Genomic DNA, 24,851 nt, shown 5'->3' with positions numbered 1-24,851 from the left:
AAATTCTAACCTATTTTTGTTTCAAATTTTAGTTTATTTTGTTTGATTGCATTATAAATGAAGTAAATTAAGACATGAAGCAGAATAAAATAACAACCAAAACAAAATTAAATGAGAATTTGCATTTTTTTTTCATTTACACTCCTATGTATTTATATTAATTCATATAAAATTGCATTGTGACCAAACACTTGGAATGAGTACAAATACAAATATGTATTGTACAAATACATACAAATTAAAAAAATACAAAATACAAGGTTTTGCACTCTATATATTCCAAATGGAGCATTAGTGCCTATTTGTTTTTGTGATTCTGGGAATGTGCTACCCTGGCCCCTTTTTGTAGAATTATCATAAAATAAAAAAGAAAAATCAGCAAACAACCTCCCCAAGAAAGCTCACATCCTCCGAAGACTCATTTACAAACAGAAAAATATTTGGACAAAAAATCAGCAACCATGTTAAACAAGCCTAAGATTATGGATAAAAAGAAAGCCTGCAAAAACCAATTGGATTCCACAACCCTAAGGACCCATTCACTTTTTGGATTTTGAGAGGGGAAAGTTGGTCAATGGGATGTTGGTTCATATTGATCAAAATACCCATGTTTTTTTTTTTTCAGATTTATGTAGAATTCACGTAAAATTTATTTTCACTAGGTAAATGATACGTGTCTCATAAATAGATAATTAACTTTTTCACTGAGAGAATATTACAGCACTTAGATGAAAAAAATTGTCACTTTTAATAATGATTTTTTATGATTACAATAGTCATTATTTTATTTACCTAAAAAATAAATAATATAAAAAATATAGTTTAATTTTATATTTTGTATTATTTTGTATATATTTGTACAATAATTATTTAGATTTGAAAAATCCATAATCTAGTTGCACATGATTCGGGACAGGCGAAACAGAAACAATACAAGCAAAGTACAAGGGTGCCAATGATAACATGCATTAAACACCAGCTGGGGTGGAGACGAAGATATGAGTACAACAAATATAATGATTATGCCCACCACCCCACCCCCCACTTGGCACCTTCATTGCCGACCAAATCTAATGCTTCGGAATTCGGATATTTAACTTAGATTCCAGATTCAATAGTTCTGCCACGTGTCGATTTTCTGTCCGCTGTACCCTAGATTCTTCCTCTTAAAAGAAAGCCACCTCTCCTCTTTGACATTTGTTTCTAATGTATAATGACCATTTTGACCTTCCACAATCCACATCCAGTCGTATTTACTCTACCCCATCTATTATCGCTAAAATGGATACCACGTGTATACTGAAGTACGAAATCAAATACATTTTATAATCCTCACTCTTCGCGTTTCAAAAATACATAATCTTCTGATCTTCTCCGTTCAATTAGCATATTATAATCATTGACAACGGACGGTCTTGACCTGTCACATAGTCAAATGTCAGACCTGTACCATCTTGACTACCATTTTGACCTCTCCTGAATTGTTCAAAAACCAGGTGGACGGTCTAGATGACTCACACTGTCACACAGCTCATCCAACTGGGCCCACCAAAATCGGCCCACTTCCATGTGGCCGTTTCTTGTTCAACCAAAGTGGAAATAAAGTAGCCATTAAGGGTAGTTTCGTCACGTGGGGTCGATGTGAGGTCACCTTTGCATTTCTTCATTCAGCGAAGCTGGTCGTGTTGTGGCTTCGGATTCGCGACGCTAACGGCCGATTGGATCTTTAATGCGGAATCTTCTGCAAGTAAGCTCAGGAGCTATTTTTCCCCTCCAAATTTAGCAAAGTTTCCGGGAAGAATTAGCTGAGAAGGTATAGACCAGGGTTCTATGTTTAGTAGATTTTCAGAAATTTGTTGTCTGGGCGCTTTCTAGGGCTTTTGCCTTTTTTATAAGTAGTTTTTCGAGGATTTTCAAACTCGAATAGTGGATTTATTGGCTTGTATGTGATTCTTGGTTTTGAGCTTCTGGGTTTTGGAGTTTTTCGAGATTGGCAGAGTATAAGAGTTTATGTATGGTTTGGCTGGCTTTTTAGCTGTGTATAAGAGTATAAGAGTTTTTCGAGATGTGGACTTTGTCTCTGAAGAAGTGGAATTCTAACTGTTTTGGGGCGGGGGAGGAATCTGAGATTTTGACTTTTCTGTTGACGGAAGAATAAGATTGTTGGCTTTTTGTTGCGGGGATTTTGGTGGGGAGTACTTAGTTTTAATGGTGAATGCTAGAATTCATAGTTAAGCTGATCCTGCAAATAAGTTGATGTGTTGTGGTTGGTTGTTTGTGATGGGAAGTTGTTAGTAGGGATTCCTCAACATAAGAAGTGAAATTTGGAATTTGGATGGTGAAGTCCAGATCCTTTTCGATATGGTAATTGGAAAAATAAAGCTGGGTTCTTCCACAAAGTTATCATTGCCGGAGACTACTTATCTGATGGAGTTTGGTTCATGACACGAGCTAATCTTCAAAGTGAGGATGGACTATCCGTTTCGGCCTAGAGAGAAGGGAATTGAAGCTCAGATGGAGGGTTTGCCATCACCAGAAGGTGGAGTAGGGAATTTCATCTCAGAAGATTCACTTAACAGTTTCTTGGACTTGATGAATTTTGATAACTATGCAGAATTTTGCGCCAGCCCTTCATCTGCAGACCAGGCTTTGCTATCCTACCGTTTGAGCTCTATTCCACTAAGTCCAACTAGCTTTTCTTCCTTTGCTCCAAACAATTACTCAGAACAAATTGCTGGTACCTTCCCTGTAAGTAATGGGGGCGCTTTCAATGCATTTGGAGGTTCTTCAGGTTGCACGGACAAAATATTATTTCAGCAAATGGAAACACAGTCTGGATTTACTTTGAATTCTTCTGATATGGATGCCTTAGATAATAAGCAAAATAATTGTTACTTTCCCCAAAAAAACATTTTAGATTCAGGGAATTGTATCATTTCCAGGTCGATCGGGTGGTCACCTGCTGAGAAGATGCTTAGGGCACTCTCCCTGTTTAAAGAATCATCTGGAGCGGGAATTCTTGCACAATTTTGGGTGCCTATTAAGCAAGGAGATGAGTTTGTTTTGAGTACTTGTGAGCAGCCGTACTTACTAGATCACAATCTTGCAGGGTACCGTGAAGTATCAAGGGCATTTACTTTCTCCCCAAAAGAAGCACCTGGTTCTTTTCCTGGGCTTCCTGGTCGTGTTTTTATCTCTAAAATGCCAGAATGGACATCAAATGTGGTCTATTATAGCAACACTGAATACTTGCGAGTAAAGCATGCAGTTGATCATCAAGTCCGTGGATCTCTTGCATTACCAGTTTTCAGTCCACATGATAAGTCATATTGTGCTGTCCTTGAGCTTGTCACAGTAAAGGAGAAATCTGATTTTGATGCAGAGATAGATTGTGTTTGCCGCGCCCTCCAGGTTAGTTTGTTTCTTCATGCTTCTATTTATGGTTCTCTGTTTGGCAAATGTGTCAAGGTAACTGTTTACACACATTATGTTTGAGGTTAACAGAAGGTGTACATGAGAAGATATACAGTCCCCATACAAAAAAAAAAAAAAAAAAAGAAAAGATGGAAGATGATGATGTGTTTGGTTGCAGTGCAATTTTATTTGCACTAGTACAAATGCATGGGAGTGCAAATGAAAAAAATGCAAATTCTCATTTAATTTTGCTTTGGATGTTATTTCATTCTGTTTCATGTCTTAATTTATTTCATTTATAATGCAATCAAACAAAATAAACTAAAAATTGAAACAAAAATAGGTCAGAATTTACACTCGAATCATTTGCATTGCCATAGTTTTGCATCTGTGCAAATTTATTTGTATTGCAACCAAACACAACCTTAAAATTTAAGCTAGAAGTGCACCGTCACTATACAGAAAAAAGTCCTCTCATCCCTGATTTAGTAAGCCCATCAGCTATTGCATTTGGTTCTACTATGGTCCATCTGATCTGGGCTGAAATAAGCTCCATGGTTTCTCTCATCTTGTTGAGAAAATGAGCAAGTCTCCATGGACCATTGCCAAAAATTCTGCTTCATCTGGTTGTGTTTGAAAAGTTTCCCTCTATTGCAATAGAGTGGAACTACTGCAACTAGCCCATCCTAACTCCCATAAGTAATGCCCATAACCTCTCTCTGCCTTTGATGAGTCATCTCAAATAGGCCCACCATGCACCCAACGATTAGTTTTTCATTTTCCTCCCAGGTAATTCCTTGTCACCTTCTCTTGTACTTTTCTTTTTTCCCTTTCAATAAAAATTTATTTTATTATTTATTGTAATAAATGGCCCTCTTTGCACCCATAAGATGCCTCTTGCATAAAATAAGATACCACCCATCATCTGTTGCATTTAGTTCTATTAGGATCCATCTGATTTGGGCTAAAATAAGTTCCATGGTTTTTCTTATCTCATTGAGAAAATGAGCAATCTCTGTGGTCCACTGCCAAACATCTACTCTACCTGATTGTGTTTGAAGAATCTGCCTCTATTGCAACAGAGTGGAACCACTGCAACTTGCCCATTCTTACTTCCATAAGTAATGCTCATAACCTCTACCTTTGATGAGCCATCTCCAATAATCTCACTTTCCATCTGTTAGTGGAAATTTTTTTAGTATAATTTCTCACATAACATAATTCACCCAATTAGACTAATAACTGGGTTTTTTTTTTTCTGTTATTTGGGTAAGCCCCATTAAGGAAATTCCGTAGATGTTCCCTCTTTGTTGAGAGAAACACCATCAAATAAATAAACAAACTTTTTATACATAACATGTAAATAGGTATCATAAATAGTCATATTTCATCAATAAGGCTACAAATGGCCTTTAAATTGTAGTTATGTGCATTATCATGGTGTGAGGAACCATAATCAACCAAGCTTCATGAACAAGGTTGTAGATGGCTTCCCCCCTCACACATAGGTTAATAAGTTGTGAGGAACCATAATTAGCCAAGTTTCAAGAACAAGGCTGTAGATGGTTGTTTCCATCAGATATGATTAAAATGAGATAAAGAGAAGAAAAAAAAAAGGAAAATAATAACAATAAAGAAAGAAAGTGTGAAAGGAGTATAAGGAAAAACATGTCTAATAGAGGAAGTTGTAGGAAAATCATAATGAAGAGGTGGAGGAGGAATACTGAAATCCCTACCTTCTTCTTTTTCCTCTTCTCCATTTTCTTCCACACCACAACCTTCTCTTCTTTCTCCTTTGGTTTGTTTCTTGTTGATATAAATTCTATCAACTGAATAGAATTAGCCAACAAAATGGCATTAGCCCCTTCTCCTTGTAGGAGAGGGGTTTATATAGAGGAGGGAGGTGGTTAAGTAACTCCCTACTCTCTTCTTAGAGTGCCAAGTGTCACCCCACTTAAAATGGGTTAAGGAAGGAAAATAAAACTCTTCCTTCCTAAGGTGGCAAGTGTCCCCCCACTTAAAGTGGGTAAAGGAGGGAGAAGAAAACTCTCTCCCCTAGGATGACATGTATTCCCCCCACTTAAAGTTGTTAGAGGAGGGAAAATAACTCTCTTCCCTAGGGTAACATGTATTCCCTCCCCCCCCCCCCCTCTCTTTAAGTGGTTAAAGGAGGGAAAATAGCTCTCATGTTAGAATAGGACAAGTGGCATCCCCTTATAAATAAGTGGGACACCTAACAAGAAATTAATTAATATAGATTTATTCTTTTAGGGCCTGTTGTTCTATTAAATGGGCTCTACTGCAGGCCCATTAAATGCTTATTGCATTACAAACAAGCCCAATTAACTTGGGGCCTGTTGTTCACTAAACTAGACTGCAGGCCCCTTTCTTTACTAAAATGTTTTAGCCCACCAATAAGACTGACTAGGCTTATAAGAAAGCCATTTTTCTTCTTTATTATTATTTTTTTAATTTGTGTTTGGTAGTATCTTAATAACCTGTTCCCAGTCTAGCAAACTTAAGGACTTAACACCATTAAACATATTTTCCAAAGAAATGATGCATAATCAGGTGTAACTGTTTGTAACTGTTCTTTAGTCTGTAACTGTTTAGTATCGTTGAGATATCATCCTGTCACCTCTTGGATTGTATTTCTTTTTTTTTATATAATGAAAATTTTCCCTTTACTCTTCAAAGAAAAGGTGTAATCCATTCTTGACTCATGGTGAAATGAATGCTTGTGAAATGCCTCAGTGCCAATTGCTAAACACCCTCTAGCTTTTTGGGTGTTGGGCTACTTAAGATCAGCACTTAAATCTTAAGTTACATAGCCAATACATTTGCTTGGGTTGCTATACCGGTTGGTCGTATATGTTTTCTACTTGTTTTTGGTGCTTCCATGATTTATTTTGGTGTGGAAGAAACCTAGTTCTATGTGTGTGAAGTCAGCTGGTGGTTCAGGTAAGTGGTTGCCCTCTTTTGATTTTTTGTTCTTGAAAATTAGTAACAGTGGGTGTCTAGCAGTAGTTATTCTTTGATAGAGTGATGTTTGGTAGTAGTTGTTCCTTGGAAAGGCAATTGAAGAGTATTTTCAACTTTATGGCTTCTTCAAATTGTGAAGCTAAGTCTATTGTGGTGTCACAGACAGATTATATGCCTATTTAAATGACCTCTTGTCAAACTTAATGGTCTTAATTATGCATTATGGTTGAAATCAATTGAGGCATATCTTGTTGCAAAAGAAAATTTGAAATACATTTAGGAGAATAAGCCAAATAGTGGAATTGTTGGGTATAATGATTGGATGCAAGAAAATGCACTGATTATGACATGGCTTTGAAACAGTATGAAGAACCATATTAGTGTTAATCTCATGTTTTCGGATACTACCAAAAAGATCCGGGATCATGCAAAGCAACTTTATTCAGGACTGGACAATGTGACAAGGATATACTAGTTATATCAGGAATATTTTTCTTTGCAACAAGGTGATAAAAGTATAGAAGAGTACTATAAAGCCTTATAAAACTTGTGGAATGAGATGGATGTGTCAACCTGAAGGGATGGGATATCCATCACATGGACGCCCATGTCTTGCGGAATGGACTGGGCGAATTTAAAAATTTTCTCCCATCTTTGCAGGGAATCGAATTCCTTATTTTAGAAAAACATATTTTTCAAGGATCAATCTTGAACCATTAGCCAAACCAGATCTGAACCAAAAGGAGTAGGAGGGAGGATGTACCTGATACGGAGAATCCAAAGACTGCTCCCACTGAAGATGGCGCGGTGCAAGATGGAGCAGAATCGGCAATGTTCTTCAAAAGAACTTGACCCTTCGCAAGAATCAATTGGATGGCTTGTGAGTACAGCTCCAATCAATTTTTTCCCAAAAGATTGGTATCAAGATCAGATCTTGATTTCTCCCAAGAACTGGAGATCAAACTGAAGGTAATGGCGGCGGCAAGAGAGATTTTGCAGAGGTTGCAGGACTTCTCTTCTGTGATTTTAGCTCTGAAGACAAGAGTCTTAGGTTGCATGTGTAAAGGCTGCCACTCCCTTCCTCCTTTTATAGATTTAAAGGGATCAGCTCCTAATCCTATTAGGAGCTGCTGATCCAAATTATATTTGGATTAGAAGTCCCTTTAAGTGATAAGGGAGAACCCTTATCTTATCTGCAGATTAGATCAGCCATCTCCTAATCTAATTAGGAGGCTTCCAGATCTAAGTCTTATTTAGATCTTGGACTCTCTAAGTGGATAGGGTCTAGGCCCAATCCTATGAGCTGATCCACCTCAGAATTCGCCCCCTTTAATTGATTGATCAAATCATCCCAGTTCGAAATAGGCTTAAGGCCCATTTAAGGTTATGTACTCACTTAGCCTTCCAAACTGCTGCCCAGTTGGGCTTCCTTGTATGGCGTGGGACCCAAACATTGATCTACACATCAACCACATGGGTTCAGCCCAACCTTTGTTACAAGGCCTGGCCGAATACACTGTTATGTACAATGTACCCCTTGGAACCCATCTTATGGGCTCTATGGGCCCAAGACTTACCCTAAGTGGTCCTTGGGCCAAGCCACCTTGTAACACCCAAGGACTGTGTGTAGATGCAAGATTAGCCCATTAGGTATTATCCTCAATGGTCTTATACCTAACCTCTCAGCCCATAATGATCATACACTGCCCGACAAGAGAGGACCTCTCCCTCGGCTGCAAGGAACAGTGTTGCACTCTCCACTTATATGGATCCCGGGAATTAAAACCTTTTGCAAATCATTTCGAAACCATAACATATATATATATTGCAAAACAAAATCCCAACAATTGAAATCGGCCACCGGCAGTCTTGGTTTCCATCAGAGAGAGTGCATCCCCGATCATTACCTTTGTCTGACAAAGGGGCTGATCCTGTCACTATGATCACCCACTTAGATGAATTCTCGGACTGTCCCAACATACCCAGGTTTTGACCCCCCGCTAAGGATCTCACTAATTGGTACATCAAAAACAGCCCGATCCGACACCTAGTGTAGTATCATAATCGAGTCTAGGGGTCAGGTGTAACTTTCCAGTTTTGCCCATCTATCTCCAAGGTCCAGGGCAATTCTGGAAATCTGGTCCGGTTAAAAAATTCTATTAATCCTACACTACATGTGCTTTGGGTCTCACCCTAGTACCTGAGACAAGCCATCCCAATAGTTGGCAGCACACCGGTGTCAGCCTTGGCAGGATAAATCTCCCCAGACTTACCCAATGGCTGTGAACATTCTAAACTAACACAAGTCTCATTAGGTGTTCAGTTTAAGGGTATTACACAGAAACACACCACAGCAACATGAATCAAAAGTGTAGTTTATTCATTTACAATAAATTCATACTGTACATATTTCTGATTGAAGCTAAGGGCATACAACTGTCTAACACAACCAATCCTTGTCTACAGATTTGAAGGTACAATAGGAGTAGTGAGAACATCTGGATGTTGCCAAATTTTTAGGGTTGAGGACTGAGTTTGAACTAGTGTGTGCTCAAATTCTGGGCAACAATGACATTCCTTCCCTCTTTGAAGTGTTCTCCCGCACTAGGAGAGCTTTTGATCCACATAATGAGAACACACCTATGTCAGAGAGTTTACCCTTGGTTGTTACTAGAGGAGGTAGTGCTGGTAGAGGTGTACATGGTAGAGGGACTAGGAGAGGTGTTGGATGTGAGTTGGTCATGGTAGTGGCAGAGGAGATAGGGATGGTGGTGGACGTGGACAGGTTTGTGAATGTAATCATTGTAGTTGTGAAGTGCACACAGTTAATTTCTGTTAAGATTTATATGGCCCACCATCTACTTGGGCTAAAGGCAGCAACACATATTGCCTCTAATCTGTTTTTTCATGAGAGGACTAAGTATATATAAGTTGGTTGTCATTTTGTGGGAGAGAAAGTCACAAGTGGTGATGTTGTTACACCTTATGTCAAGTCAAAAGATCAGCTAACCGATCCCTTCACCAAGAACTTAAGCTGTACTAGGATGGATAACATTTGTAACAAAGTTGGAGCTTTATGATATATATGCTCCAACTTGAGGGGGAGTGTTGAAGTTTTTGAGTTGTTAGGTGGCAGGACAGATTGGTCATTTTACAATTTCTCTTCATTTTTTCTTTTGTTTATGAGGGTACATATGTAATTTTACTCAATACTAGGGAATAAACAAAAGAGGGTTGATAGTTGGGGAGTTCAGTTTGATTTCTCTCTAACGGAAACACTTTTCCTTCTTCCTCTACTTATCTTTCTTTCTTCTCTCAACTGCACTGCTTCTCTTTTATTTCCCTCTAGTATTTCTGCTGTTTTAGCTCTCATGCAAGGAAGATCACATGTTGCAAATGTGAATTTGCTTTATTGCTTCAAACATGTGATCACATAAATATACATTTTTTTTTGGGTAAATGAAACAAGATTTGTATTAGATCACATACATATACATACAGAATATGTATGTTGGTAGTACATAAACATATATTGTTGAAGGAAAGATTATGATCTTTACCCTAACTTTGAGCATTGTTTGCAGGACGTGGACTTGATGACCACTAAACCACCTCGTATTCATCCACAGGTATTAATCAACCGATATTTTTAGACTTTTAGCCATGCTGGTTCACAAAGAATTGATAGAAGAGAAAACTTCTCTATTTTTTCTCAAAAAAAAAAAGTCTTCCCCAAGTGCTATTTGTTTGATCATTATTTTTTTTTAAGTGTTGATTGATACTCTGAATTCTTAACTAACCTTGTATTATTTTGCAGTCACTTTCAGAAAGCCAGAGATCTGCCATGGATGAGATAGTTGATGTCCTAAGAGCTGTTTGTCATGCACATAAGCTACCATTGGCCCTGACATGGATTCCCTGCAGCTACACTGATGGGGTTAGTGATGAATGTACTAGTGTGTGCATAAGAGATAGTATTTCAAGTTCATCTCAGAAACGTGTACTGTGTGTTGAGGACATGGCATGCTATGTGAATGATATACAGATGCAAGGATTTGTTCATGCGTGTACTGAACATCACCTTGAGAAAGGACAGGGTACTGCAGGAAAAGTACTTGAATCAAATCAGCCCTTCTTCTCTCCTGATGTAAAGGAGTATAACATAAGTGAATATCCCCTTGTACATCATGCACGCAAATTTCATCTGCATGCTGCCGTTGCAATCAGACTAAGGAGCACTTACACCGGTGATGATGATTATATATTAGAGTTCTTCCTCCCTATAAACTACAGAGATAGTTCAGAGCAGCAACTCTTGTTAAACAATCTGTCCAGTACTATGCAGAGACTATGTAAGAGTTTGAGAACCATTTCAGATACAGAATTAGTTAAGCCAAAAGATTCTGAAGTCAGGGATAAAAGGGTAGTAGGGGAGAATTCAATGGCAACAGCTATGTCAAGGAAAAATTCTCAGCCAACATTGACAGATAGTGGTTTAAATTCAAATGAAAGGGGAGCTTCACATATGACTAAAGTCAAAACTGATGGAATGAATGCAGGAATTTCTAATGAGCAGGTTCTAATCTTATCTGGATCCTCTTTTTTGATGAATGAGTTGCCTTTTCCTTAAAGTCTTTTGGATTTGGATGAATTGCAATAAACAGTTTCTTCAGTTGAAATCTATAACACCTGTCTTTTTTATCACAATGACAATACGTTGATGACATTCTGGTATACACTTTACAAATAAAATACTGGTCATTGGGGACTGGGGAGTCCTCTGTTTGATAGGTATGGCTGGGGAGGTTTTAATACTATATTTCCCAACACAATCTATAGCACCTGTCTTAAATGTTCTAGGGGTGGTGCATGTACACCACTATAGTAAAAATTCTACAGATAAGAGTACTATAAGCCACCATTTGATTGTAAACCTCATGGTTTGCCATAGTCGTCAAAGCATCTTCTAGGTTCACACTGAAGGTGCTCCCTAAATTCCATGATTTATATTAGAAGGATGCTTGTCTGGGTGCCAAGGGTCCTGCCAAGGTGATAGGGCTACAACCTAGGTGACAGAAATTACAAGGTGAATACTTTATCATAGTTTTTATTAACTACGAATGGTTCACTTACACCACTATAGCATAAATTGTATATACTACTACAAACTACCATTTGAGGGAAAACCTCATGGCACACCATAGTTGCCAGGGCATCATCTAGGTTTCCATTGAAGGATCCCCCTAAATGCCATAGCTTATATTAAAAAGTGGTTGTCTAGGGGATTTGAGGATAGTAGTAGGGTGGCTTAGAAAAGGTATGGGGGTGGTGTGGCAGCTCAGAAATGAAATCAGACACTTTAAGTGGTTCTCAAAAGATTTGAACATTCAAATAAGATTGGTAAGAAGATCAGCTAATTGTCTGGTGGATGGTCTGGCAAAACAAGGTGCTCACAAACAACAAATGTATTGGGCACAGTTGTAATAGGGTAGTGGAATGTGTACGTAATATTTTGGGTTTTTTTTTTTTCAATGGTATTCACAACCTATTGTTGGAACCCTTTTCCTTTTGTTAATCATTTAATGAAATCTTTTTGTGTGCTGATAAAAAAGGGCGGTTGTCTAGGTGTCAAGGGGCCCATCTAGGTGATAAGGCTATAGTCTAGGTGAAAAAAATTACAAGCAGGTAATGCCTATTAATAAAACCTAAATATACTATATTACTGTGGTGCATCTTATTATTATATCTATTAATAAAACCCATCATTGACTTTATATTTCTTATCTATTGGGTTTTACTGTTAAAAAATAAAGATGAAAAATCCAAGAGTTTCATGAAAAGAAATAAAAGAACAAATGAGGGAGTGCCTCATGTTCTTTTTCTTATTTTCTCCTGGTATGGAGATAGAGTCTGGGGTAGAAGATTTCAAGGAAAGAGAGAAGGGTCTGAGATTGAAAAGAAAGAGAAATCGGTGAAATAGATAGACCGGTTGGATGACTTGGCAGATGCTATAGGCTTCAGCTTGGTGGAACCAAAGGGAGAGAACAGTTAAGACTAGGAAAAAAAAAGATCTGAGGTAGAAATATTAACATCATCAGGAATAAATATAGATCAGACATATTCAAGGAGAGGCAAGATGATGACAAATAAGGAAGTGGAAAAAGGGCTACAAAGTGATCAGTGGAGGTAGTGAGATGAAACATTAGAGGTCTAGGTAGTGCAAGGAAGAAAACTTTGAAAGATTATTTGAGCAATCTCAAACCTACATTAGTCATGTGACAAGAGACTAAATTGGAGTTGATAACAGAAGCTTGGGTAAGGAGCATTTGGGGATCAAGAAACAACCTATTTACCATCAATAGGAGTGGCTGGTGGAATCTTGACTTTATGGGATGATCAAGTATCACATTGCCTTGAAGAATTGGTAGGTAATGTGTCAACAGTTACGTGGTTTAAGACCAAGTCATATAATGTTGAAAAAGAATATAGGATCTTCAAGAATAACAACTAGCATGTAGAATTCTAATGAATTTATTGATGATTATAGCTTGAAGGAGATTCCCATACACGATGCAAAATTTACATGGTCCAATATGCAACAAGTTAACCTGGTATGCTAAAAATTAGATCAGTTTTTGGTGATAGTAGAGTAAGTGGATCAATTTGGTTTATTCTTAGTCAAAGCATTGGTCAGACCAACTTCTGATCATTCACCCATATTGTTGCAATCAAAGGAACTCAAATTGGGCCTCTCCCCTTTAGGTTTGAAAATATATGGGTAACCCACCCCACCTTTAAAGCCAATATTGCATCTTGGTGGGGGAGAATGCTAAGTGGATGGATGGGATGGTTTTCAATTCATGCAAAAATTGACAGAAATCAAAGGAAAATTGAAAGTATGGAATGAGGAAATATTTGGGAGAACTTATGAGAAATGAAGATAAAAGGGCAACCCAGTGCATTGAGGCTCCTGCCAATGTGGGGTCTGGGAAGTGACAGGTTTGCACAGCCTTATCCTTGCAGATACATAGAGAGGCTGTTTCCAAGATTTGAACCCTGGTCTAGGTCACAGAGCAACCCAAACGTTGCAACAAGGCCCACATCTTTTCTCGAGGTGAAGAACAGATGGAGAAATGTGTACACAAAGGGGGGGGAGGGAGTCAGTGAAGGCTGGAGAACCCCTGGCAGTGACAAGCTCTATTTTGAAGCAAGATGACTTTCAGCCAAGGGAAGGAGCTATGGGAACAAAGGTTGGTAGTTGTAACCAAGCATCAAGTGGAGGATTAGAATGGGGTCAGTATTGAAATTCAAAGGTGTTTAGGTGTAAAGGGGACAATGATTATTACCCTTTTTTTTTTTCTTTTGAAGGGCTACACAACAGGGGTAGCCCATCCCCCAACCCAGGTGCAGGCGGGATTTGATCCCAAGTCTCTGCTACGACCAGCAGGAGACCTTACCAACCAGCTGGTTGGCACCTTGCATGATTATTATCCAATTTCAAAGAGTAAGGTGCTGCTCGATCTGGTGGATAATGAAGTAGATATAGAAGTGGTTACTGCAAACTAGAGGAGGCTAGATACTGATCTCAAATTGGTGTTCATCTTCTAATGCTTAGTGTGGGTTCCTAATTGAAATGGCCAATTCTTTTTAGGTCCTTGTGTCATCAGACTCTATAATAAAACCTTTCCCTTTAAAAGTTGTTTGGCAAGGTCCAATCCCATCAGGAGTTAAGGTATTCTGTTGGGAAGCATCAAGGCAAGTCAGAAACACCTATGAGAAATGTTAGCGTAGGGGTATTTCTGTCTTTATACCTTGATTGATGTTGCTGATCTGTAATGTTGTGTTGAAACATGCCCTCTTAACTTAAGTAAGGGCACATAGGTCTTTTCAGTTATGTTTTAATAATAATATAAATACTTACTGGCCAACTGGGAGAAGTTAGGTTGACTCTTTCAGTTCGAACCAGAATTCTCTCTTCTCTCTTTCTCTCTTTATCTCTTTCTCTATCACTCTTTCTTCTTCTACATAACTGAACTCAGTCAGGCCGAACTCTAAGGCAGACCTGAATTCTAACATGGTATCAGAGCAGGTTAAATCTGCCTAGATTTCTGCTTGCCTGGGGTTCATTCTCTGCGCACCCTATCTAGGGTTTTCCTCTTTTTTTCTGTGTTCGATTGGAGATAAGGGAAAGGGCTGAAAAGGAGTGATCGCCCTCTTCCCTTGGGGGTCTCTATGCCTCCAATCAGGTCGTATGTGGTCGGTTGCTGTGATTTCTGAGATCGCCCTCTCCTAGTAGAGGAAGAATAGAGGGCCGAATTGTGTGTGGTTGTTGTGTGTGAAGCGGCTGTTGTGTGTGGACTGCTCTCCTGCTTGCATGGGTGTTACTTCAGCGATAAGGTAAGAGATTTCAGTTCTTGATATCAGTTATGGATTAAATAGGAGGTGTGTTTCAGACCATTAAGTGCTAGGGTTTATGTTGGTTTCTTTGTGCATGTTGAAGGAAGAGATATGATCATATAGTGGTGAGATTTTAGGTAGTTGTAGGAGCAGGGTTTGTGGTATAAAGAGCACACATTCCAACAACAATTAGTGCTACAATCAATGTGACAGGTGTGACCTAGTGGTGTGTAGTGTGCAGATCTCAGTGATAATAGAATTCAGCAAGTGTGCAGAATTGGTGATAACATAATGGGAGACAGTAATGATTATAAACCTAGTGTGATGGTGCCTACAGACTACCTGAATGTTCAGATGACCTCCATTAAGTTAAATGGAGAGAATTATGTGCCTTGGGCTAAATCCGTTGAAGTCTTTATAAAGGCAAAGAATATGGTAAAACATATCAGAGAGGAGAAACCCTCCTCTGACTCTCACGAGTATGAAGATTGGGAGCAAGAGGACGCTCAGATCATCACATGGTTGTGGAACAGTATGGAACCCAGGATTAGTGTGAACTTCATGTTCCTTGATACTGCCAAAGAGGGACCATGCGAAAAAATTGTATTTGGGGCAGGACAATACAACCAGAGTTTATCAGCTTTATCAAGAGTACTTTAATCTTCAACAGGGCAATCAGAGTATTGAGGAGTACTATGCCAACATGAGGAACATACGTAATGAGTTGAATGTCTATCATCCTCTCACTTCTGATGTCAAGATTCAGCAACAACAGAGATAGCAACTTGATGTGACTAGATTTTTGGTGGGACTAAAGTCTGAATATGAACCAGTACGGGCTCAGATATTAGGGGGATCAGCTCTTTCGTCCCTAGAAGAGGTATTTGCTCGACTTCGGAGGATTTCTATCGGATCTACTGAGAACTCTAATATCTCAGATAGATCTGCCTTTGCTGCATCGAGAGGCCATGGTGGTAAAGGTGGAGCTCGGGGAGCTCAGTCTGGCCGTGGTGTTGGTAGTGGTTTTGCATATGGCCGAAGTGGCAATGGTGGGTCTACTTATAATCGTGGTGGTGGTCGTACTGGGAGCAGAGATTCAGGGGGAGCCCGTGGTAGAGGACGTAGCTCAGGCTCGAGGAAGTGCACTCATTGTGGTATGGATGGACATACCATCAACTATTGTTATGATTTACATGGTCCTCCCTCAACCTGGGCCAATCATGCCGTGACCGGTGACTCAAGTTCCAGCTTTAAACAAGAGAATCATTCATCTGACCAGTTGCCTCCTACATCCACAGATGGTCCCATGAAGGAGATGGTGAGTGTTCCCTGTGATGAATATGAGAGGTTTATCCAATCACAGCAGAACACGACGACTTTTGCTCACTTAGGTATAGCTTGTCTGGCATCTACACCCAATCCCTGGATCATTGACTCTAGAGCCTCCGATCACATGACTGGAACTCCAGGTGTGTTTTCCTCCTTATCTCATTGCTCAACATCACAATCTATCACCCTTGCTAATGGTTCCACATCCTCAATTTGTGGCGTTGGTAATGTTGACCTAGATCTTGTATCCCTTTCATCAGTTCTGTATGTTCCTAAATTGCCTTTTAACCTTATGTCTGTTAGTAAGCTGACCAAATCACTTAACTGCTCCATTACCTTTTATCCTTCTATGTGTCTTTCAGGATCTCAAGACGGGGATGAAGATTGGTGGAGGGCATGAAGCAAGTGGACTGTATTATCTTGACGGTGGTGGTGGTAGAACTTCAACAGCTCTCCAGTTATCTCTTTCTCCTCTCCAGTGGCACTGCCGATTTGGTCATCCGTCGCTCAAAGTCTTGAAGTCCTTGGTTCCATCTTTGAGTCAGCTTTCTGTTTTGGATTGTAAGTCGTGTCAGTTTGGGAAACACCATCGTGTTCTCTTTAGTTCTAGGGTTGATAACCGTGTGTCGAGTCCTTTTTCTTTAGTTCATTCAGATGTTTGGGGTCCTTATAAAGTAATGTCATATAATGGATACATATATTTTGTCATTTTTGTGGATGATTTTTAAGGATGACGTGGCTCTATTTAATGAAAGAAAGAAGTGAATTGTTTACCATTTTCCAAAAATTTTATGCTGAAATTCGTAACCAATTTGGTACCCACATCAAAGTTTTTCGTTCTGATAATAGCCGCGAATATTTATCCTCATCATTTTAGGAATACTTGGACCAACACGGCATTATACATCAGACCTCGTGTACCTACACCCCACAACAAAACTGGGTGGTTGAGAGAGAATTGCCATCTCCTTGAAACAGCAAGATCCCTAATGCATCACATGCATGTTCCCAAACCTTTTTGGAGTGATGCAGTGCTTACCTCTTGTTTTCTGATTAATCGGATGCCCACGTTCATCCTTGATGGTCAGTCTCCGTTTCAGGTCTTGTTTCCCTCTTTGTCTCCGTTCCCTCTTACGCCGAGAGTTTTTGGGTGTGTTTGTTTTGTCCATAATCTGGGTCCTGGGAACGACAAGTTTGATGCCCGTTCTCTCAAGTGCATCTTCCTTGGCTATTCTCGGACCCAGAAAGGGTATAGGTGTTACCATCCTGGTTCTCGACGGTCCTTTGTGTGTGCTGATGTCAGTTTCTTTGAGTCTACTCCGTTCTTTTTGGGGTCTAGTGATGCTTCTTCCTCCTCATCACCTCCTCCCCTTCCACTTCCCGTTGTCAATCCTCAGTTTGTTCCAGTTGTGACCAAATCCTTGCCTCCAGTGCCACTACCTGTTGAACGCCCACCTATCCGTCATGTCTATACACATCGCCCACGTGCATCGGCTACTACTCCTCCGGCTACATCTCCGTCGACGGATCCGGCACCAGAACCCCACTTGGCATCTGAGATTGATCTACCCATTGCTTTGCAGAAAGGTAAACGTACTTGCACCCTTCATCCCATTTCTAATTATGTTTCTCTTACTCACCTTTCCGCTTCCCATCGCCAGTTTGTTACCTTGTTATCATCAGTTATTGTTCCTAAAGATGTCCAGGAAGCCCTTGCCTCTCCAGGGTGGTGTCGTGCCATGGAAGAAGAACTCTCAGCCCTTCATCATAATCATACTTGGGACCTCGCTGCTCTTTCTCCTGGGAAGCAAGCTGTTGGTTGTAAGTGGATTTATATGGCTAAGTATCTGCCTGATGGTAGTGTTGAACGCCTGAAAGCGTGATTAGTTGCAAAAGGGTACTCCCAAACCTATGGCATTAACTACACAGAGACCTTCTCACCGGTTGCTAAGATAGGGTCAGTTCGTGTTGTGATCTCTCTTGCGGCCATGTATGAGTGGCCACTATATCAGCTTGATATCAAGAATGCCTTTTTGCATGGTGACTTACTCGATGAGGTCTACATGGAGCAACCTCCAGGGTTTGTTGCTCAGGGGGAGGATGGTAAGGTGTGCAGATTAAGGATGGCTATATATGGGCTTAAACAGTCTCCTCGAGCATGGTTTGGTAGGTTCAGTGAGGTGGTAAAGAAGTTTGGCATGAAATAGTGCAAGGTTGACCATTCTGTATTTAGTAATGACTCTTCGGGAGGAAAAATACTGTTGGTGGTGTATGTAGATGATATTGTTATTACTGGGAATGATAGCATTGGTATTGATAGGCTGAAGACTTATCTGCAGGATCACTTTTAGACAAAGGATCTGGGTAAACTGAAATACTTCTTGGGGATAGAGGTAGCGAGATCCAAGTATGGGATTAACCTGTGCCAGAGGAAGTATGTGCTTGATTTGTTGGAAGAAACAGGCTTGTTGGGTGCCAAACCAGCTGAAACACCCATGGACACAAATACCAAGCTAAGCAGTGATATGGGTGAAGTGTTTGAAGACTCTGGCAGATACCGACGACTTGTGGGCAAACTGAACTACCTAACCATTACTAGACCAGACATCTCATTTGCAGTTAGTGTCGTAAGCCAATTCATGCAAAAACCTCTGACTCCTCGTTGGAATGCGGTTCTGAGAATTGTGAAGTATCTAAAAGGGGCCTCGGGTCGCGGTCTGATATACAAGAGTGGGGGAAAACTTGAAATAGAAGGATATTCTGATGCTGATTGGGCCGGTTCTATGTTTGATAGGCGGTCTACTACAGGCTATTGCACGTTTCTGGGAGGTAACCTGGTGACATGGAAAAGTAAGAAGCAGACGGTTGTGGCAAGAAGCAGTGCAGAGGCAGAATATAGGGCTATGGCGCATACCGCTTGTGAATTGGTGTGGCTAAGGGACCTTCTACAGGAAGTAAGGTACAACATTAACACTCTAATGAAGCTCTATTGTGATAATCAGGCTGCAGTTCATATCTCCTCTAATCCAGTGTTTCATGAAAGAACCAAGCACATTGAGGTTGACTGTCACTTTGTGAGAGAGAAGGTGCTGAATGGAGAGCTAGACACTACACATGTTAATACAGGAAATCAATGGGCTGACTTATTTACAAAAGGCTTGAGTCGGGGAAGAGTGGACTACATATGTAACAAGCTGGGAGTATATGATATATACTTACCAGCTTGAGGGGGAGCGTTAGCGTAGGGGTATTTCTGTCTTTATATCTTGATTGATGTTGCTGATCTGTAATGTTGTGTTGAAACATGTGCTCTTAACTTAATTAAGGGCACATAGGTCTTTTCAGTTATGTTTTAATAATAATATAAATACTTACTGGCTGACTGGGAGAAGTTAGGTTGACTCTCAGTTCGAACCAGAATTCTCTCTTCTCTCTTTCTCTCTTTTTCTCTTTCTCTATCACTCTTTCTTCTTCTACATAACTGAACTCAGTCAGACCGAACTCTAAGGCAGACCTGAATTCTAACAAGAAACTTCAAAGCAAAAGAAAAACCTGGTGTGTCTTTCTCCTCATGTGTGTGTTCCCTGCTTGAGGGTAGAGAAAGTTCTAATAATCTCCTGTTAGTTTGTCATTGTGCAACTCCGGTATGGAATCATTTCATGTCCATCCTTGCAAGCATGTGGGTATCTCCATCTAATGTTATGGAGTGTTTCACAACAGATTCAGTCTTGTCACATAAAAAGGGAGATGATTCTCTTGCACTGCACAAGAGCTGCAGTGATAAGGGGTATGAGGGGGAGGGAAGAAATGCAAGAATTTTTTTAGGAAAAAAGCAATGGAGGTGGGCAAATTTGTTGAACTCAAATTGGGTCAAGACTGTGGACCTGTTCTTGGATTTTACACTTGATGATATATTTAGAAATTGGGGGTGGGGGCAGTGGCTGCATCTTCTTCAAAAAAGACAAAAATAGCAAGGGAGTGGACTCCCCCAACTAGAGGGTGGTGGAAACTGAATTTTGACAGTAGTATGGGTGACCTTGGGCCTTCTGGCATTGGAGGAATAATAAGGGATGAAAGTGGAAGGATCTTGGCAACATACTCAGGTTCAATAGGGGAAAGGGATTGAGTAAGGGCCGAAATGATGGCAGAAAGCATAGGGGTACAGAAAGTTAAGGAATTGGGAGCTGAAAGGATGATTGTTGAAAGTGACTCCAAAGTTGTTATCAGCTGGTTCTTAGAGGAAGCTGGTTGGTAATTTAGGAATGAAATAAGGCACTTGAAATGGTTCTCAAAGGATATGCATATAGAAATTAAATGGGCGCAAAGATCACCTAATGGCTTGGCTGACTGCCTAGCTAATCAGGGAGTTAATAGACACCAACTATTTTGGGCTTTGATGTAAAATGCATGGGTGGGTGGAAAGCTAAGGCTGTATGTACTCAACTTCTTGTTGTACCTCTTAAAATTAATGAATGGAAATTTTCAATTGTGTTGCTCATCAAAAAAGAAAAAATTTATTGAACTCACAGCAGTGAGGATTGTACACTAGGTAATGGTTTGTGATGAGTTCAAAGGAGTATAAATGAATGATTTAATAAGAGAATGAAAAGTAGTCACTGAAGGCTGAAGCTCAACTTTGATGGGTGCAGTTTAGGAAATCTGGGAGCTTCAGGAACTGGTGGAGTAATTAGGGGCTGCAGCTGTAACATTCTGTTGAGTTTCTCAGGGTCAATAGGAGTAATAAACTCCCTAGAAGCAGAGATACAGGCCTTACTGCCAGGGCCAAAATTAATTGCATTGATCGAGCGGATTGAGATTGATATAGAAGGGGACAGTCATACAATTATATCTTGGATGCAAGATAGGAAGGATATCCCATAGAAGGCCAGTTCTCTAGTGAGATAGATTCTTTCGCTAGGTTGAAATTTGAATACCTCATTCAAGTGGATTCCTAGAAGTGCCAACAGCCGGCCAATACTAGAGCAGTTGAGGGATTTTTGGATTGGAGAGAACTGGGCCCAGGATTCAATTTGTAACTCTCTAATGTAATATATTGAGAATAATGATAACTTTTGTGAGCCATGCTGAATTTGTGTTTACCTCTTCGAAAAAAACTGCTGGCTTTGTACTTACTTGGCTTGCTTCTCTTTTTGGGGTAGCTCAGTTTTGTCTTAAGGAAATACTGTTATTTATCAAAAAAGAAAAAGTTTTTCTTTTTTCATGTGGCTTTTGTCATAGCACAATCAGGAACACAATCTCCTAGCCTGTAACTACAAAGAAAACAGTGAATTAGTTGAGAAATAGTAGAAGAAAATATAGCAAATTATCAGATAAGACATATCCATGGCATGCTTCCATAGAACACAAGGCTCCACCGCACTTTTTTTTACCTAAGCTAGTTGCTAGTGCTTGGAGGAACAGGGCTCCACAACTCCTCTGTTGAATATTGGAACGAGGGCCTTAACCCAATTACTTAATGCATAAGAAATAGGAGATTATCCCCAATAACTGATTACATTCTGAACTGATGATATGTTCTATAATCTATACACCAACAAAACAACTGATGATCAGTTGTTTTCTTGAATTGTTTATTGTTTAATTTTTGTATTATTGCATGTTTAGTTATGTTAACTTGATAATTCTTGTTTTTTCTAATGCTTATTAGTTTGTTAGTTTGGATTATGAACTTAAAATTGAGCTGGTTGCCTCATTTTTGTTGTGCTCTATATAAAATAATAGGAAAATGGAAACATGCCCTAGAAAAATATCCCATAGTTAACTTGTTAATACTTGTTTTTTCTAATGCTTATTAGTTTGTTAGTTTGGATTATGAACTTAAAATTGTGCTGGTTGCCTCATTTTTATTGTGCTCTATATAATATAATAGGAAAATGGAAACATGCCTTAGAAAAATATCCCATAAATTGCTGAATTTATTGATATAATCCCTATATTTTAGCTTTTTCAAGAAAAAAAATAAAACAATGGACTTATTGATGTGATATGCTCTTTCATTTTGATACTTATTAATACAATCACTAGACTTTAGGAAATAAAAAAATACTGGAATGACTTATTAAAAACCATTTCCCAGGTGATGCCTAGTCAGGTACCAAGACACCTTGACAACAAGGCACTCCTTTGTCTCTCGGCTTTGCCATACCACCCTGGCAATTGTGTACTTAAATAAAATTTTCAGTTACCTTTCCAACAGGACCAAGATATTGTGAACAAGGATCAAAATTTTGATACGATACAGCCCATATCGGGTGTACATATCGTATCTTTTGGTTCCCGAGACACCTGTTTACAGGTGTTTTGAGGAACCCATTTTTAAAATTTTATATATATAACCAAAAAAATAAAAAACATGGGGGGAATATCGTTAGAAGTACTGATACACAACTGCTGGTACACAGAGGTGTATCAATACTTTGAACCATGATTGTGAAACTTATGTGCCTTGAGAAGCTATGATCATTTTGATGATTCGAGTGTTATTGGTGAAGTGATTACAGTGTTTCCAATCCCTGGTCCATTTTGGAATTGCTTTTTCTTTACTTAATTCTAATAGGTGATTACCCACGAAAAGAAAAAAGAAAAAAGAAAACGTCAGTTGTAACAGGAATAATATCAGATATTTGGATATTCTTTAAGTGTCTACTTTAGCATTTAATTGTCTTTATGTGCTAACTATAGGTTTACCTCTCAAACCAAGGTTCTGTTTTTTTTTTTTTTTTATCAGAAGAAAACAGATTTAATTAAAGAAATAGATAATACAACTTGATGGCCGGAGTGTCATCCCCCAAAATTCAAACCCAAGTTACATAGGAGCCCCAAAGTACATCAGGTTATGGCTTTTCCCAAAATAAGCTAGGTTTGTCAGCTCCTTGCTTTGCCAAGATGTCTACCATCCCATTTGCAGTTCTTCTTATCCAGCTAAAAGTAGAATTGAACCTCTTTTCTAGGATATCAATTTCCCTGAAAGCATATCTGTATCTCCAAGGAGCTGAACCGAGTTTCTTGGTCCATGAAATGACTAATTGTGAGTCTCCTTCAACTTCCAATTCCCTTACTTCTTTCTAGCTGTACTGCAAAAACCAAGGTTTTTGTTTTTTTCTTATATACTAATGTAGTAAAGCTACAACATAATTTACTTGTGCACTTCATACTTCTTGCATGATAATATTACCTTCCAAAAAGGACATCTCTAAAAAGTTAAAATTGATCCAAAGGCCAGAGGAAAAGAACCAAATAATTATGGAATTGCCACCAAAATAGGAAGAATTACATGTACTTGTTTTCTTTCTCAATGATTTATTTCCCTCACCCATGTCTTTGTCATTTCATTGAATTGACTATTCGTACCATTTTTTTTCTCCTAACTTCTTCTGTTTTATATGTTCTGGGTAATTTTTAAATTATGGTCTTTGAGAGAATCATGGAAAGGAGGAAGAGTACAGATAACAGGTGAGGATATTGGAGGGTTAAAAAGATCAAACTTGACAAAGGAAAGAAGCTGAGAATTTTTCTTGCTAGAGATGGAAAGATGAGAGAGAGAGAGAGAGAGAGAGAGCAGAATTGGAGGGGGAAAAAGATCCAACTCAAAGGAAAGAAGCTGAGAATTTTTCTTGCTAGAGATGGAGAATGACATAATGAGGTGGCTGGACAAGAAACAAATTTTAATGAGATGGAAATAGGAGAAACTACCAGGATTACTATGATATACATCTTGACACAGGAAACAAGAAACTGAGAATTTTAATGAGAAATTTTCTTGCTAGAGATGGAAAGATAAGAGAGAGAGAGAGTAGAAGGACAAAAGGAGGTGGCTGGACAAGAAACAAATTTAAATGAGATGGAAATAAGAGAAACTACCAGGATTACTATGATATCCATCAGCCTCATTGTGGTAGTTATCCACTCAAATTTTATTATCAGGTTGCTTTTCTTGTATCTTATTGCCTGTTTAGTTTCTTTAGACTAGTAAGCGTACACATGATTTGCACATGGAAATTTTAGATGATGATAGTAATAATATGTGTCCAAAATTTTTTATATTTCTGTGTATAAAAATCATTCTTATTTACCAAACTTATTTTTTTGGTCAATAGTACAAATATATATAATATTAGAGATGTGCTTAAATGTTTTCTACAAAACATTTGACCTGGATGGTTGAATTTGCTTACCCACAAAGCGTGATCGGAAGAACAGTTTCATTTTTTGGGTCAGTTTAAGAAAGCATGGGTTTTATATTGTTAAAAGCATTAGGTACAGATCTAATCAATAGAATTTATTGGTGAGAAAAATACCTTGATATGAGATTTAAAAAGAGAGAATGGGAATTAATACCTTAAATATAAGACTTTGTAAGAGGGAATTAAATGAGATGAAAATTACTATTTTTTTTTGATAAATGAATAATGATTTTATTAATAAGAAAGGAAGTATACATTCACCCTAAGAGGAAGCATGAGATGTTAACTCCCCTTAGAGGTGAAAGCATAAACAAACTCTTAACAGAATACAATCATAGAGTGGCAGAAAATAACTCAACCCTTGAGACCCCTTGTTTTGCCAAAGAATCTGCCATGGCATTTGCTGATCTGCTGACCCACTGATAGGTGATTGACATATTCCTTGTGAGCCAATTAACTTTCTTAAGAAGATCCCTGTAGCCCCATAGAACTGTTTCTGGACTCGACAACCAACCCACTACCACC

At 38.9% G+C, this 24,851-nt stretch overlaps 1 protein-coding gene across 1 annotated transcript in view; it reads left to right on the top strand.

The window, feature by feature from the left end:
• The first annotated feature begins 1,628 nt into the window (after positions 1 to 1,628).
• Positions 1,629 to 24,851, top strand: part of LOC148845961 (protein NLP9-like) — a 39,798-nt gene continuing 16,575 nt past the window's right edge. Inside the window, exons 1-3 of the mRNA XM_088956293.1 lie at positions 1,629 to 3,411; positions 9,981 to 10,025; positions 10,214 to 10,972. Coding sequence (XP_088812419.1) covers positions 2,470 to 3,411; positions 9,981 to 10,025; positions 10,214 to 10,972 — 1,746 coding nt within the window. The 5' untranslated portion in view covers positions 1,629 to 2,469. The remainder of the gene's footprint in view (positions 3,412 to 9,980; positions 10,026 to 10,213; positions 10,973 to 24,851) is intronic.

Source organism: Nelumbo lutea, chromosome 7 (genome assembly GCF_056320005.1).
Source record: "Nelumbo lutea isolate HS-2025 chromosome 7, American lotus-T2T, whole genome shotgun sequence".
Taxonomy (NCBI): Eukaryota; Viridiplantae; Streptophyta; class Magnoliopsida; order Proteales; family Nelumbonaceae; genus Nelumbo; species Nelumbo lutea.
This window is presented reverse-complemented; position numbering and strand designations above follow the sequence as displayed.